Source organism: Quercus lobata, chromosome 1, assembly GCF_001633185.2.
Source record: "Quercus lobata isolate SW786 chromosome 1, ValleyOak3.0 Primary Assembly, whole genome shotgun sequence".
Taxonomy (NCBI): Eukaryota; Viridiplantae; Streptophyta; class Magnoliopsida; order Fagales; family Fagaceae; genus Quercus; species Quercus lobata.
In genome coordinates, this window is record NC_044904.1 from 4,986,539 (window position 1) to 5,001,810 (window position 15,272).

Here is a 15,272-nt window from a genome sequence, read left to right on the forward strand (position 1 = left end):
GTCTCTTTTTTTCCTTCTATCTTCTATGATTTTGTTTATAAGGTTAAGATGATGATTAACTACCGACGTGAATTTTTTTTATTTTTTTATATAAGATAGAAATTCTATTCTAGCCTAAATTTTTTTTTGAGAAACTACTCTAACCTAATTTAAGTGTATATGTGTGTGTGAAACTCTCTCCTGGAGACTTGAACCCCGACCTTTATCTCCTACACCCCACAAGCATTTATACTCGTGAAGTGACTACCGCACAAAGGGTGTGCAGTGGTACTACCGACGTGAACCTTAAAGTTTTATTTTTTGTGTGTGTGCGTGTGTGTGTGTGTTTTTTTTTTTTTTTTAATTTTATTTTATATTATATATAATGATTTTTTAATCAGTTTTTTTTTTTTTTAATCAGTTTGAGGCATTTGGGCTCCATTTGAAGCCCTAAAATAAGAATATATTTTTGAATTTCCCTTTATAGCACATGAGCTCTAGTATCGCTATATCCTATAAAATCCTAAATTTAGATCGGGATCCCAAACATATTTTGTTTTAGTAGAAATCCTAGTGAGATCTAAGACATTTTAGGGATGTAAGATCTTAGGATCCTAATATCATGGGAAACTAATAACAGAATTGTTACATCCACAATATTTTTACAAAAAATCATATGTGGTAAGTTGTTATAGGTTATAATTTGAATTCACAATTTAAATTACTTTTTTATCCACTCTTAACATCCAATACCAACCTGCATTTCTCTACTAATAACCATGATGTTATGCAATGACAATCAAGAAGCTGTTCGTGCAACTGCAACATTTGCAACGTTAAAACCCGCTCAAATCGGTCTCATAGCTGGCGTACGGCCCACCAACATACACGCATGGTTTCAGTGTCTTGTTCATTGACAGCCCCCAAAACCCTCTCTCTATCTCTCTTTGCAACAGTCTCTTGTTAGTTCTTTCCATCTTCCAAAACACATTGCAACTGTCTCTGCCTTTTTTTTTTCTTTTTCATTATTTTCTACGTGCATACACCATTGCTGGTTAGAAAAGCTAGCTTGCCATGGGGATCCCGGCTGTACTTGTTGTAGTTCCTGTGGGCATACTTTTCATTCTCTCAGGCCTTCTTGTCAATCTCATTCAGGTATTTGGAGACCAAATCCATTTGGTCTTTTTATATTATTGCATATATATATATATATATATATAATATAATGTCAATTTTGTTCCAATACTTTTTTTCAAACAATGTTTCAATGTTAGTCTTTTGCCATGCTTTTTGGCTTCAGCTTCTTGCCTTTTGGGTTTCTTTTGAAGAACCATTTTTCTTATTTTTTAGGTTGTTTGCTAATTGCTAAATTCAAATTATTATTATTGTAAGTAAGACAAAATGGTTGTTGAATAAAAATTGATTGCAATCTTTTTCACAAATGTTGAGTTGGCATGTTGTGATTGATGCTAATAAAAGTTGTGTCAGTAGTGGATCCATATGAAAGTGATGCTACTCCAATTATAAATTGTCGAGGGAATGTGAAAAAAAAACTGTGAAATTTATTTTTGTCCATGGCATTACTAAAAAAAACAAGAAGAAACAATTAGAATTGAGCTATTGTCAAGGCAATGTGGAGCCATTGTGTCTAAGGATAACAATCGTCCACTGTCTTTGCTGGATGTTTTGGATCTTCTACATTTTTTGCTGTAATTTTAGGGGGATACTATAATACAAAGCCTCTGACTTTAGTTCCCTAGCTGGTTATTTTCAATGGGATTTTGTTTACTTATTAGAAACTTGTAATGTTATCACCAACCATTGTAGCTTATTGGTATCTCTCCCTTTTAATACTGAGGTTTTGAGTTAAACACATGGGTTGAGAAATGGCCGTCATCCATCAAGTAGATTGTAGCCTACACCTACTGCTTCATTAAAAAATTTCTTTTATTCCAAATGAACTATCTCACTTGGTTATATTTCTACTTTTGCTTTACTTTATGGAATACATTTGTCCAACTGTTACACATATATTTTCTTTTCTCAGGCAGTTTTCTTCATCCTTGTTCGTCCACTGTCAAAAAATATGTACAGAAAGATCAACAAAGTAGTTGCAGAATTACTGTGGTTGGAGCTTATATGTCTTGTTGATTGGTGGGCTGGTGTCAAGGTGATGAATTTGTTTTGTAAAACTGTATATTCAATTGCTTGTTTGTATGCATCTTTCAAGGATCTGTTTTCAAAGTTATAATCTTGTTTGCTTATATAAAAAAAAGTTATAATCTTGTTTGGTGTATGGTATGGTACTAAAATAGTTATGATTAAAAATAAAAAAAAAGCTAAAATAATCTTCCATAATTGTCATGAATGAGTAAATAGTTTGCTTCTATTCAACATGCTACCACATCTTGCTGAGGTGAGCATTCCTAGCCAATTGAGAATATTCCATACTTTAAAAAAAGTAGGCCTATAAATTGTAAATGGGTTTCATGGCTTGAGGTAGGAGAGGCGAGAAAATCCCTAAATGTGGAAATGGAGTCTGCGAGCTCCTTAAATCCAGGGATATAGGGGGAAAAGCTAAGAGAGGAAATTTTAGGGTTTCTGCAAAAAGACAGATTCAAGGAAATTTTGACTGGCCTTGCCAACAATCAGAAGAAAAGAGAAAGGATATGTACCTAAATTTATTTTTTATTTTTTTTGTCTCTTGAATTTGTTAATTTGCCAATATATTGAAGGTAAGTATGCTGTGGAATTCATATATTGTTTTGTTTTGTATACAAACTCTGTTTGTATTCTCTATTAACACTAGTTTGTTTTGAATTGTTTGACATAATTGCGGTTAGTTTTTCACATATTGACCCAGTGACATGCTTAGCATTCCTTGAAAATGCGTGTGTACTTGGATTTTTGTATCCACATTGCAGTCTGACTAGTTAGACCTTCTGGCTGCAGATTGAGCTGTACACAGATTCAGAAACCTTTCAGTTGATGGGTAATTGATTTTTGGTTTCCTTTTTGGTAATAGTAAAGGTTTAAGATATTAGTCTTGAAAACACTTATGAATCTAACATATATCAAATTATCTTATTTGAGATATTTTCAGGTAAAGAACATGCACTTTTCATATGCAATCATAGGAGTGACATTGATTGGCTTGTTGGATGGGTCCTGGCTCAGGTGCTTACCTTTGCAAACTCTAATTTAGAGGCAGTTCTCATACAATGTTGTGTGTCCATACCTTTTAAGATTAACATTTTTCATAAAAAGACTGTCATGAATTGTCTGAATTTATGAATAAACTTTGAAGTTTCTGCTCAGGCGATCTGCTGAGTACTGTGTAACCTTTTGTCTGCATATCCTAACTAAATTTTGTTCACAATGAAATCACTTTTCTTGAAAATTACTCCCACACTTTCCATTTGTCTGAAGAAGCACAAGGGCAGGTAAAGTTGGCTTTATCTATTTGAGCTAAGTACCTTCATCTCATTTGGTTCTTCATGCTGAACCTGAATTTAATAGCTGGTGAGCTTTTAAAACCATCGGGTGTACATCAATACTCATAAACTTAAATGTGCATGTTGTATACTCTATAGTACAGTGCACATAATTGTGTATTGTTATAATTAAAGTCATTAATAGGCTTTGTTTTCATATAGAAAATGTGTTTTTTTACTAAACACTTGGCTTATTGCTTCTTTTATCTGGTTGGTCTTACCTATGACAGCGCTTGGATTGCCTTGGTAGTACACTAGCCATCATGAAGAAAGCAGTAAAAAGCCTTCCTGTAAGTTTTAAATCTAACCAATATTCTTCTCTTGTAAAATGGGGCGAGTCATTGATTCATTTATTAGTTAAATGCTATATTCAAGGTTTTTAGTGGAGTAGCACTGGCAATTTGCAACACCAGCTTCATTGACAAAGGTTGTGGCACTCAAGATAGTTAATGCAAGAGTTTCAAGCCCTACAATTTTATATTCTAGTAGGAATACCTAATGGAAAGTATGATAGGACATAATTGTTGAAGTGAAAGAGAAAACCAATTTATTCTTGACATTTTGATGTTATTAATCAAATTGATTTGAAAAACCGCATCTTCAAAGTTTTAGTTGTTGCAACTTGTGGAACCTAAAACCTACACTGAAGTCCAATTAAGCATAAGTGAATTATTTGGCTTAGCTCAGTTGAACTCCCTTTTCTGGAGGCTGAAAGAATAAATATACCAAGTTATTTAATTTCCCTTTTATCTCTGTATGTTTTCTAAGCAACAAAGTACAGCTTTAAGTTTTTCCCTTATTTATGTATTCTGCAGCCCTTTTACACTTTACTATGCCACTGATAGTATTTTTATGTATGCTTCACTTTCTCTCACTTATTTACTATTCCTTATCCAATGCAAGACATTTGGCTTCTTTTCAAATTTCTGATAGATTTCTTTACCATTGCTAGCTTTGACATGTTTGCTCACTCTTCTCCAAGTTCTTCTAAATGTTAGAATCATCATGACTTTCATTATCATCATCACTGTTGTTGCTATTGTTGTGAAAAATCACATCAGGAAACTAGACTGTCACTAGTGGAAAATTTTCAATGGAATTACTAATGATAGGTTGCTTAAAAATTACCTTCACAGTCCAGTCTGAGTGTTGGAAATTCTTTCCATCTGGGGTTTGTTTATGTCATTTTTTGTCTAAGTTTCTTGTTTTTAGTTGTAGGTCAGATTTGACATTTCTATGAAGATAAAGAGATAAAGGATATGGTAAATTTATGCAGGTCATAGGTTGGTCAATGTGGTTTTCTGGTTATGTTTTTGTGGAAAGAAATTGGGCCAAGGATGAAAGCACATTGAAGGTATCCTTTAATGCATTTAAAGAAACATGAATGCATCATAGTTTAATTGTTTTTATCACGTTCATGTCTAATGTGGTTCTGTGCTGCAGTCAGGTTTTCGACAGCTAGAGGATTTTCCATTTCCTTTTTGGCTGGCCCTTTTTGTGGAGGGAACTCGCTTTACAGAGGCAAAGCTTTTTGCAGCTCAGAAGTATGCTGCTTCAAAAGGGTTGCCTGTTCCTAGGAACGTTTTGATTCCTCGTACTAAGGTGAATTTAGTTGAAATTTTCCTAAGATTTTCATACTATCCTATTTTTGGTCATATTAGTGCACGTTGTTTCCTGTTTGAAAGTTTTTAAGGGGATTTTCTTTCAGTTTTGAGTAGGGAAAGTGCTTTAATTTTCAAATAAAAACCATCCCAGTTTTTGATTGAGGCATAAACTTATGTGGGATAGTAGAGGCTATCTGATTACTGCTAAACAATTTATTGCCATATCAATAGCACATGGATTTTTCCCAATATATCTATATACATGTATATATTTTTAATTTTTCTTGTCGTCTGATGTACATACCCTTGATATTGATTTAAATTGCTCTCAGGGTTTTGTTTCGGCAGTAAGTCATATGCGCTCATTTGTTCCAGCAATTTATGACTGTACAGTGGCTGTTCCAAAAGATCAACCTCCACCTACAATGTTGAGAATACTTAGAGGGAAATCTTCTGTGGTAGGAAAACAAAAACCTGGCCACTTCATTTAACAGCATAATTTTTTAGTTGATAGTATTGTAATGATTGATTTTACTGAGTCTGAAATCCTAATCTTGTATGAGAAATGTTTTAGTGTTTGTGCTCATTTGAACCCTATAGAAACCAGAAGAAATTCCTGTAAACTGACAGGAACAAACTGAGTCTGTTTCCAGCTACTAGTACAGGCCAGAATCCAGATGAATATTATTGTTGAATGAAAATGAGGCCAATGTATGTTCTTGATGTATAGGAGTAATGCTATTCTCACAAAATCAATAATAGGTGTCATTGTTTCTTACTATACAGGTAAAGGTGCACATCAGGAGACATTCAATGCTGGAATTGCCAGAAACAGCTGACGGCATCTCACAATGGTGTAAAGATGCATTTGTTACGAAGGTATGTGTATTGATGTCTCAATATGATTGCTAAGAAGAAGTGCCTGATAAATTTTGAGGGGCTGCTGGAAAATTCTTGTATTCGATTAACCAATAAAATACATATATTTGCCAAATACAATTAACACATTCAAGATTATGTGCTCAACATAAATTGCCAATATCCATATAGACGCGAAGATAACTAGCTTCTTTACACTTGAGAAAGCTCCTAAGCCAGCCCACCCCACTATCAAATTGAAGAGAGAGAGAGAAAGAGAGAGATGAAGTTAACTTGGAAATAATGTAGAGAGCTACAGGAGGTTTTGGACAAGTTGTTTTACTAGAGTCCTTGTATATTTTTTATTTAGCACATATTTTGCATTACTTGGTAATATTCCAACTCCCATTCATCATGCCTTTATAAGAAGATGCATTTATTGTAATCATAGTCAGCCTTCAGTTTTTTGTTCCTTTTAATTGATGCATATAATTTATTTATTTATTTCTCTAACCAACCAGGATGCTTTGTTGGAGAAATACTCATATAAGGGCTCATTCAGTGACCTACAGAAGAAAGACATTGGTCGACCAAAGAAGTCTTTGTTTGTAAGACAACATTCTAATAATTTGAACAAAGTTAATGTACCATCCATTTTCTCATCTGTAGTCTCTCTCTGTTCTACACGCAGGTTGTCATTTGTTGGCTATGTCTCATTGTCTATGGCCTCGTCAAATTCTTTCAATGGTCTTCTCTCCTATCCTCATTGGAAGGCATTGCATTTTTAGTGATCTTCTTGGTGCTTGTTACATTTCTTATGCACTTTCTCATCCAATCTTCAGAGTCAGAGCGTTCTACACCTGTCAATATACTGACACAAGTTCCAGTGGAGGAGCAGCTTCTTCAGAAATAATTCAAGATTTAGCAGTAATTGGTGTCTAGTCCATCTGTGATCATAAATATCTTCTGATATTGTCCATGAAATCAACAATTTTACCTATACCCTCATTAGTTAACTGGATTGGAAAATGTAGAATATGTGCATAGCTTATTATGCTGCTTAGGAAGTGTGATATATAGTGAATTGAGATATGGGTTGGGCTCAGTTCTTTCGGCTTGTTTACTGGAGTAGGATGCTTCTGAAGAAGCCGGAGAAGCATTGTCTTGATCATCTCTCATTTGGGTGACTTGAAACATTATTTGCCTAGCAAGTTCTTTGAGATCTTCTTTTGACTTTCCTTGGATTAGGGCAGATTCCACTGTTGAATATATAATTGTGCATTGCTTACATGTGAGTTTGTTGGGCCTCTCCTAAGAGGTTAAGACTATATGCCTTTTTCAGGTTGTATAATTAGTGTTGGCTTTTTATTCTAACTAGTCGCAAACCCGTGCTAAGCATGGGAACCTACTTGTTTGTGTGGTAGACTAAAATAATTATATAAAATCTTAAATTGATTATGAAACTATACCATTGCATGAATTTGTATAATTAGTGTTGACTTTTTATTCCAACTAGTTGCAAACCCGTGCTAGGCATGAGAACCTACCTGTTTGTGTGGTAGACTAAAATAATTATATAAAATCTTAAATTGATTATGAAACTATACCATTGCATGAATTTCTTCTGTTTCACTTCAATTTTTGTTACGATTTGATAAAGAAGTCATTGCTTGAATGTGTAATATCTTGCGAAAAAACTACCAATTGGTTTCAGATATTAAAATTTTCGAAAGGCCAAAAAATATTAAAGAATCAAAAGATTCACTGCTGAGAAATTTTTGAATATATATATATATATATATATATATATAACTACACAATAGAGAAATATAAGAGAAAAATAAGTTATCTTCAAAAGAATATATAATTCATGGTGTAACTATTGAAATTTGCTAAATATGTTCAGATATTGCAATAACTAATGCAAAAATGTAGATGTTAAAACTTTCAAAGTGCCAACAAATAAAATTAAAGAATCAAATGATTTAGAGCCTATAAATTATTGAAACAAAAGAGAAAAAAAGAAAGAAAGACGAGCTACCCTCAAAAGAATAATGCATAGCTATAGTTGCTGAAATCTCCAAGACAGTTTCAATTATTACAAAAATCAAACAAATATATATATATATATATATATATAACTACACAATAAAGCAATATAAGAGAAATACGAGTTATTTTTAAAAGAATAATTCATGGCTAAAGCTATTGAAATTTGCTGAAAACACATGCCAAAGGAAGAAAAAAAAAATTCAGAAGCTAAAACATATGTGGATACAAAATAGAGAAATATAAGAGAAAATTTGGTCACCTTCTATTGAAATCTGCTACAAATTTTAAAACTTTCAAAAGAAAAAAAATATTAAAGAATTAAAAGATTTAGAGCCTACAAATTATAAAAAGAAAAAAACTGTGACTACACAGAGAGATATAAGAGAAAGATATCTTCAAAAGAATAATTCATGGTTATGGTTGTTGAAATCTGGCAAACATATTCAAATAGAGCAAAAAATTAATCCAAAAATTAAAGAATATATTTAGAGCTAAGAAATTATTGAAACATTAAAAAAAAAAAAAGATTACGCTATAGAAAGATATTACAGAACAATGGGTTACCCTAAAAAACTATAGCAATAGTGGAGCTACTATTAGTGTGGCTCACACATGGGTGGCTAGGTAATAGCGATAGAAAGGATGTTGTGACCATTTTTGGATTGTAAGTGTAGGGTTTTTGGATTTTTGGGTTTTACGTTTGTTGTTGAGTTTCATGTTAATTCAAAGACTTTTGATTTGCTTAGGGTTTTTGAGTTTCACATTTTTGTGGCATGGTTGTAGGATTTTTAAAAAGTTAATTAACTTTGTTTTTGGGATGAAAAAGAGTTTTTTTAAAACATTTGTTGTTGAGTTTTACTTTGATTTGCTTAGAGTTTCTGAGTTTCACATTTTATATGAAAGTGCCAGTTTCCTAGTACCAACAGGTAACATAAGGTAAAAGAACTCTCACATGAAAAATAATAAAAGAATAATATTTTAGAAAAAGGAATAATAATAAGTAAGGACTCTTTATAAAAACTAGTATGTAAACCGTGTTTATGTACGGGAATGATCAATTGTAGTGGTGCTATTGATGTTAACTTGGATCATTAAACCATTTGAAACTCATCTGGATTTCAAACTTTTTTTTTATACCATGAAAAATTATTATACACATTTGCCATGAAGTTAAACCAAGTCCACTTACAATCAGTAAGTAAAGAAATATATACAAAAAGTTTGAAAAATGACATGATCAAAATTAGTTGACTACATGTAGACCATCTGGTGAGTAAAATTAAGCTTTAATAATCACCCATAAAAACAAATTCAATTATCGTCAAACATTTTCAAGCATATTATAGTGAACCTTTGTTGTGCTGCATAACCATAGTATTTTTGTTTCAACCAAAGTTTAGTATACCAAATCCATAATAGATGATGCACACTATCAAATATGACACAAGCTCATTAATGAACTTACTGAAACCTTGCACATAGGCCATGTGACAAATTCATTAACAAAAGTCATAAATTTTAATAACCTAGTCTGAATCTACTAATTTTTAAGATTACCTTTTCAATATTCAGATATCATAAAACACATAAAATAGTTCTTGACAATGTAATAAACCACATTAAATAGTTATAGACAACGTCATAAGCCAAATAAGCTCAAATAAAAATTCCAAATAATGTCTTCTTTTTTTCTAGAACGCCATGAGTCTTCTCTTTATATCCTATCCCAGGTGACTTTTGGGCATTTGGGATATCTTCTAGATCTACAATGCAACAATTCACATAAATTATATTACTGATAAAAAATTGGCTAGCCCAATTACAATTATCAATAAGATAATGGAAGGTTAAAATATTAAAATTAAAGTGGAATACAATTGAAAAGTTTATTATTGGGCTCCTTTGGTGCAATTAGAACTTCCCAGTGTGCTGCCTAAACTGCCTATTGTGATTTTCTTCTAATTCTCATAATTTAATTTTCTAGGCTTATCATCAGAATTTTTTTTGTTCTTAAGTTGATAGTTAAAGAACATAGAGATGTTTTATGGTTAGTGTTATCTGGTTTTTTAAATAATGCTGCGCAAAACAATATGTTTGAAAAGAAGAATAGGCACAAATATGCATGAGCGTATATTATTACTTAAAAAATAGATGCATATTAAAATTTCTACCTAATTAGTTATATATTACTAATGGTCACTTTTATATTCCTGTCAATGCTTCAAAAATTAATATTATCATTCAAATAGATGGACTCAAGCTGAATGGTAACACCAATCACCTTCAATTATTCCTAGACTATTGGTTTTCGTAGGAATAAGATTTAGTACGATGAAAAAGATATGCAAACCACCATAGTACCTAAGATCCCCTGTGGTGGGGGAGGGGGGATGCTTAAGAAAATGGCCTAATCCCAATGAAACCAATTCTCTTTCTTTCAGTTTCCATGCTTGGCAAAGTTTCAATTCATTGTCCAATCTCTTTGGGTGGGCGTATGTTTTTGGGCATTAAGACATTGCCGGTTGCTGATGATGTGGCAATTTTGCAACTCTAAATGGTATTTTGATTGTTTGTTAATTTCATAACAAACAACTCAAGCCTTTCAATTGCCTTTTTGGCAATATCTAAATTACCCAAGCTCCACAATCCATCGAACCATTTCCTATCTCATGTATGGTTCAAGTAATAGTTATTAAAATTTAGACCAAAAAGGAAGAATTTGCAAATAAAGTCTTGACATACCTAATTGGCAGATCTGTGTATAAATTTAGACCAAAAGAGTTCTTGGAGCACCTAGATTAGGGGAGAAAAAAAGTAGCAATAATTGCTGATATAGAACACACTCAAAAGATCAAAGACATTGTAGATTTTAAGAAATAAGTATAACATCTAAATGATGAGGTGAACAACTTAATAGAAAGCTAGATTTAAAAGTGTAAATGTAATATTCTAATAAATACAGAACCATAATCCTTTGCCAACTGAGAAGGTATGGGAGCCAAAGAAGACAAAGGCAAAACTCATGTAATTTTTCAATTCACAATTATTGCAAACACTTTTATTTATTCATTAAGACTATTATAGAAAACACTATTAGATAGGGAAAATGATGAAAATGATAAATATTAGATATTGCATGGCCAAAGACATCACCTGGTAGCCATGTCATCAATTTGTGCCTAGGTTGTTTCACACTTTAGTGCAACAGCAACAACCTATAAAGGATTATTCAAAAAAAAAAAAATGTTAGGAATTAAATGCCCAAACAACAAAAATTAGACAATGGAATAAGAGAAAATTGTGATTTTCATAACTGTTATAAGCAACTTGAGCATTGTAAGCTTAAGATAAACATGACCCTTTTTGTGTGAATAAGGAATGCTATTGGAATTTGCATCTTTTATTTGATTGAGGAAGTTGCCAATAGTGAAGAGACCATTTACATTTAAGGTTCAAGGGTTATCGGAGCTGGTTGTTATGTGTTTCCTATAGTCTAGGTTTTTGCCTATGGAATGGAAATAAATAGTAAAACTGTCTATTTGATAATACTCTGCTTACATTGGCCAGGATTGCATGGTACTTTTTCATGAATTTTTGCATGTCCAAGATGTTGCTTGATTTCAACAATAATGAAGAGATTTTGAAAGACTAGATTTTGAAACAGACTGATAAGGACCGTGAGAGTCTTAATTTGTTGGTCTAAATCCATGAAGCTAGGCTATCAGAACTCTATCTAATTAGTTAAGTGGATGCAAAAGTCTATAGTGGCAGGAAAACAATAACCACTGATCAGCTAGAAGGGTTAAACATTTCTTTTTCCTTCTTTATGCTATTTATTGGGGTTAGGGGTGTTCTCAAAGTTTATTCAAAATCTTTGAAAAGTTTACCTGTCACTTGAAACCTTACAATTACATTTTGATGCACCAGAGGAAGAAAAGTCCTTGACTTTACTTTTCAAAAAAGAAAAGCTCTTGACTTTGGAGTTTGGTCATAAGTAGCATGGGAAACGGTCAAGTGTGGATCAATAGCCAAAGAGTTAGAAGATACTTGAATATATATGCTATTGGACCTTATCTCCAAAAATGCCATAGGTCAACAAAATTCCTTGGTAACATATCAAACAATAACTTTTATTGCAAAGTGCAAACGCATGTCCAAACACATTAAAACAAATTATTGGCAGAGCCTCTATATGTCCGTATACATACTACAACTACCATTACCAATATATAATGCAGCAAATAAAATATATACAAACGAAAAGTAGAAATCAGCCAACGAAGGATGGTTCAGTTTGTAAAGCTCGGGCATTTCGTCTAACCCACCTAGGTTCGAGTCTAGCGTAGCTTAGCTAACCCCCATTTTTTTTGTACCAAAAAAAAAAAAAAAAAAAAGCAGAAATTAGACGTTGCAAAAAGAACTTCAAAAACCCAAAAAAAAAAATCCCCATTTCTCTTCTCTGTTTTCTTGGCAACCAGCCAACCGGACTTCAACCAATAGAAGAAAGCTGAAATAATGACCCAAACAAAAAATATAAATGCTCAATTTTTCTCATCCTGTTTTATCGACAACCAAACAACGTTTAAGCAAAAGAAAACTCCTTGTTTCTCGGCAACCAAAAAAAATTTAAACAGATGAAAAAAGAGCAGAATAATACAAAGAAAGAGAGTACCTTAAACCTTCCATGGTTGTAAATCCAACCGTTAAATAAAGGAAACGAAGGCAAGAGAAATAGAGAGAGGGAATACCTTTAATGGCTATCAAATCTGAGCTAAAATCGGTTTTAGATATCTTCGATGGTGCCCTTCTTTTTCTTCATCACTCAACCTCCTTCAAAACCAATAATCCAAAAAAACATTCTCACAGGGCTGGGGAAGCCAAGAAAATGCTGGTGTGCAAGGTGGATATGAGATTACTATCCTTATCCTTAAACTCCATCTTCTCTTAGGAGGAACCCAATCAGACCACTCTTGTCAGAAATGATAAAATCGCAAGCAAAAGACTCATATCCTTCGTTCCTTTCTGTTTTGATGCCCTCTAATAGTCTGATGCTAAGGTTTGGTCCGTTTGGAGAGATAGAGAGAGAGTGAGATAAAGAGAGATAATCAGAGAAAGGAGGTGAAGTGACGGAGAGAGTGGAGAAAGTAAAGAGAGAATTTTGTGGCTTCTTTTTTTGGCGTTAGGATTGTTTCATTTCCACAGCATTCATCCATATTAAAATGGGAGAGAACTGAAGAATAACAAACAGGGGAGGAGCCGACACCTTCCATCGGTATAAAAATCGTAGTCTCTTTCGTTTACACAATTTGGCTGCAAAATCAAGAAAACTTTTAATTATGCAGTAACTCACCTGACTCCCAAAAAAAAAAAAAAATAAAATAACACGTAGCATAAAGTTGAGAGTTTAATTGAAATCTAACTGTATTTTTTCTCAGTTTAAACTATTATTAGACTGAAGTAACTCATCTTACTCCAAAAAAAAAAAAAAAAAACTGCATGCAGCTTAAAGTTGAGAGTTCAATTAAAATCTAATTGAATTTTTTCTCAGTTTAAACTATTATTAGACTGAAGTAACTTTTTATCAATTGTAAATTATCTTGACTGCTGCTGAAGATAAAAGTTGACCGTAGAGGAATAGTTTGATATATATATATGTGAGATGGGAAAAATAATTAGGTATTTTCGACGTATCATAAATGCGTAATCTTTCTCTCACATGAATGGTAGGTCTCACTAATTAAATTCATAGTGAGATCCACACCATTCATGTAAAATGAGGGAATATACATTTATGGTACTAGGAGTACACAATAATTTCTCTTGAGATGGGTTCAAGTTACGTATGGTATAACTCTTTAAAATTACACATTCAGTTAAAAAATGACATTTATTATTACAAATATTCTTATTAAGATCTCATTAACTCTCTTTCTATGTTTCTCTCACCCTGTCTCCTCCACGAGAAATTATACAGTCCTCATGGTAGATCACGTCATTTGTCCACCATTCCAGTAAAAAACTCTCACTTATTTAAAATTGCTGAATCAGTATTTAGTTTTTATTTAAAACTCCACAATTTTAAATAAGTGGGAGTTTTTTACTGGAATGGTGAACCACATCACTTGTCCACCATAATAACCTTATAATTTATTCTCCTCCACATATTTGTACTTTCTTATGAAATTTTTTACAACGAATTTACGTATAGAATTCAAAACCAAATTCAACTTTATTAGCTCTAATAATAATGTAATTTGACACTTCAAATTATACATTTTCATGTGGGAATTTCATGTGCCGCTTGGAGTGTCATCTCAAAGGCATTGATCAAACACGACTTGAACTTGTGGGAATCTAAGAACCCTTTCTCTGAGCCAACGGCAACCCTCAGATTTCCCATGTAGCTAACCATTGTAATTGTAAGACTCTACAAAACAACAAAATTAGCATTTGCTATAGTGGCTAGAAAATATATGAAATTAACTAAAACTATGAACAGTGGAAGCCATTATTTTGACACTACCACATTGTATATCTTCAATTTCTTGACTATTTAGATAGCATCTTTTTCCCCAACATTAGATGAATCTCTAATCCTTACCAATCCTTTATTCGTGGTAAGTCACAACTCGGAAACCTAATCAAGTTATAAGTATCAGTAGAGAGAGAGAAACGTAGAGAGAGAGAGAGAGATGTCAAACGTTTTTGGGTTTAGAGATAAGTTTAGAATGTAATAAATGAGGATAATTAATGAGATCCTAATAAAAATATTTGTAATAATGAGGGTATTTTTTTAATCGTTAGATTTACTTAAATCTAACGGTTTAAAAATTGTGTAACTCTAAAAAGTTATACCAGGTTTAACTTGAACCCATATATATATATATATATATATATATATGATAGAAAATTATATTATTTTAAAAAAATTAAACGATAGAATTAGAGTCCCAAATAAATTTATGAGTTTGAATAGCACCAAGACATAATGGTATGTGTGGGTGTGGCATATGGTGATATATATTTAATTTTTTGTTGTTATCTAATATATAATAGCAAAAACTAAATTAACGCATAATCAAAATATTTTGAAAAAAAAAAAAATTTATATTCTATAACGTAGAGTTCAAGAAGTTTGGTTGTAGGGTTTTTAAAAAATTAATTAACTTTGTTTTTTGGGTTTATTGCAATAAACCGGATACTTATCTTTTTATTGCTGATTTTTTTTTTTTTTTAAATAATCATCTTTAGATTAGATTTAGTTTAAAATATTGGGCTTTATCCA

At 32.3% G+C, this 15,272-nt stretch overlaps 1 protein-coding gene and 1 long non-coding RNA gene across 5 annotated transcripts; one reads left to right on the top strand and one right to left on the bottom strand.

Moving 5' to 3' along the window:
- Positions 1-805: 805 nt before the first annotated feature.
- On the top strand, positions 806-7,675 carry LOC115975646 (1-acyl-sn-glycerol-3-phosphate acyltransferase 2-like). Of its 4 annotated transcripts, none has more exons than XM_031096522.1 (11): positions 806-1,134; positions 2,027-2,149; positions 2,932-2,971; positions 3,083-3,156; positions 3,704-3,763; positions 4,750-4,827; positions 4,917-5,075; positions 5,410-5,535; positions 5,864-5,956; positions 6,457-6,543; positions 6,627-7,675. In XM_031096522.1, exons 1-11 carry the CDS (start codon positions 1,054-1,056, stop codon positions 6,846-6,848), a joined length of 1,143 nt encoding a protein of 380 aa, XP_030952382.1. In that variant the 5' UTR covers positions 806-1,053; the 3' UTR covers positions 6,849-7,675. The 4 variants fall into 4 exon arrangements, with proteins under 4 accessions (XP_030952382.1, XP_030952392.1, XP_030952399.1 ...); XM_031096532.1 differs by lacking the exon at positions 806-1,134 and adding an exon at positions 1,667-1,883; XM_031096539.1 differs by lacking the exon at positions 806-1,134 and adding an exon at positions 1,668-1,952.
- A 1,904-nt stretch (positions 7,676-9,579) lies between these two features.
- LOC115975679 lies at positions 9,580-13,264 on the bottom strand. The gene is made up of 3 exons (XR_004088171.1): positions 12,736-13,264; positions 11,141-11,202; positions 9,580-9,750 (listed from the first exon to the last, which is right to left on the bottom strand). It is a non-coding gene; the product is annotated as an uncharacterized LOC115975679 (long non-coding RNA).
- Positions 13,265-15,272: the final 2,008 nt, after the last annotated feature.

Coding starts and splice junctions, on each gene's coding strand:
- LOC115975646 (XM_031096522.1), top strand. CDS start 1,054: ATGGGGATCCCGGCTGTACTTGTTGTAGTTCCTGTGGGCATACTTTTC. Junction 3,764..4,749: donor AAGCAGTAAAAAGCCTTCCT/GTAAGTTTTAAA, acceptor AAATTTATGCAG/GTCATAGGTTGGTCAATGTG. Junction 5,957..6,456: donor AAGATGCATTTGTTACGAAG/GTATGTGTATTG, acceptor CTAACCAACCAG/GATGCTTTGTTGGAGAAATA.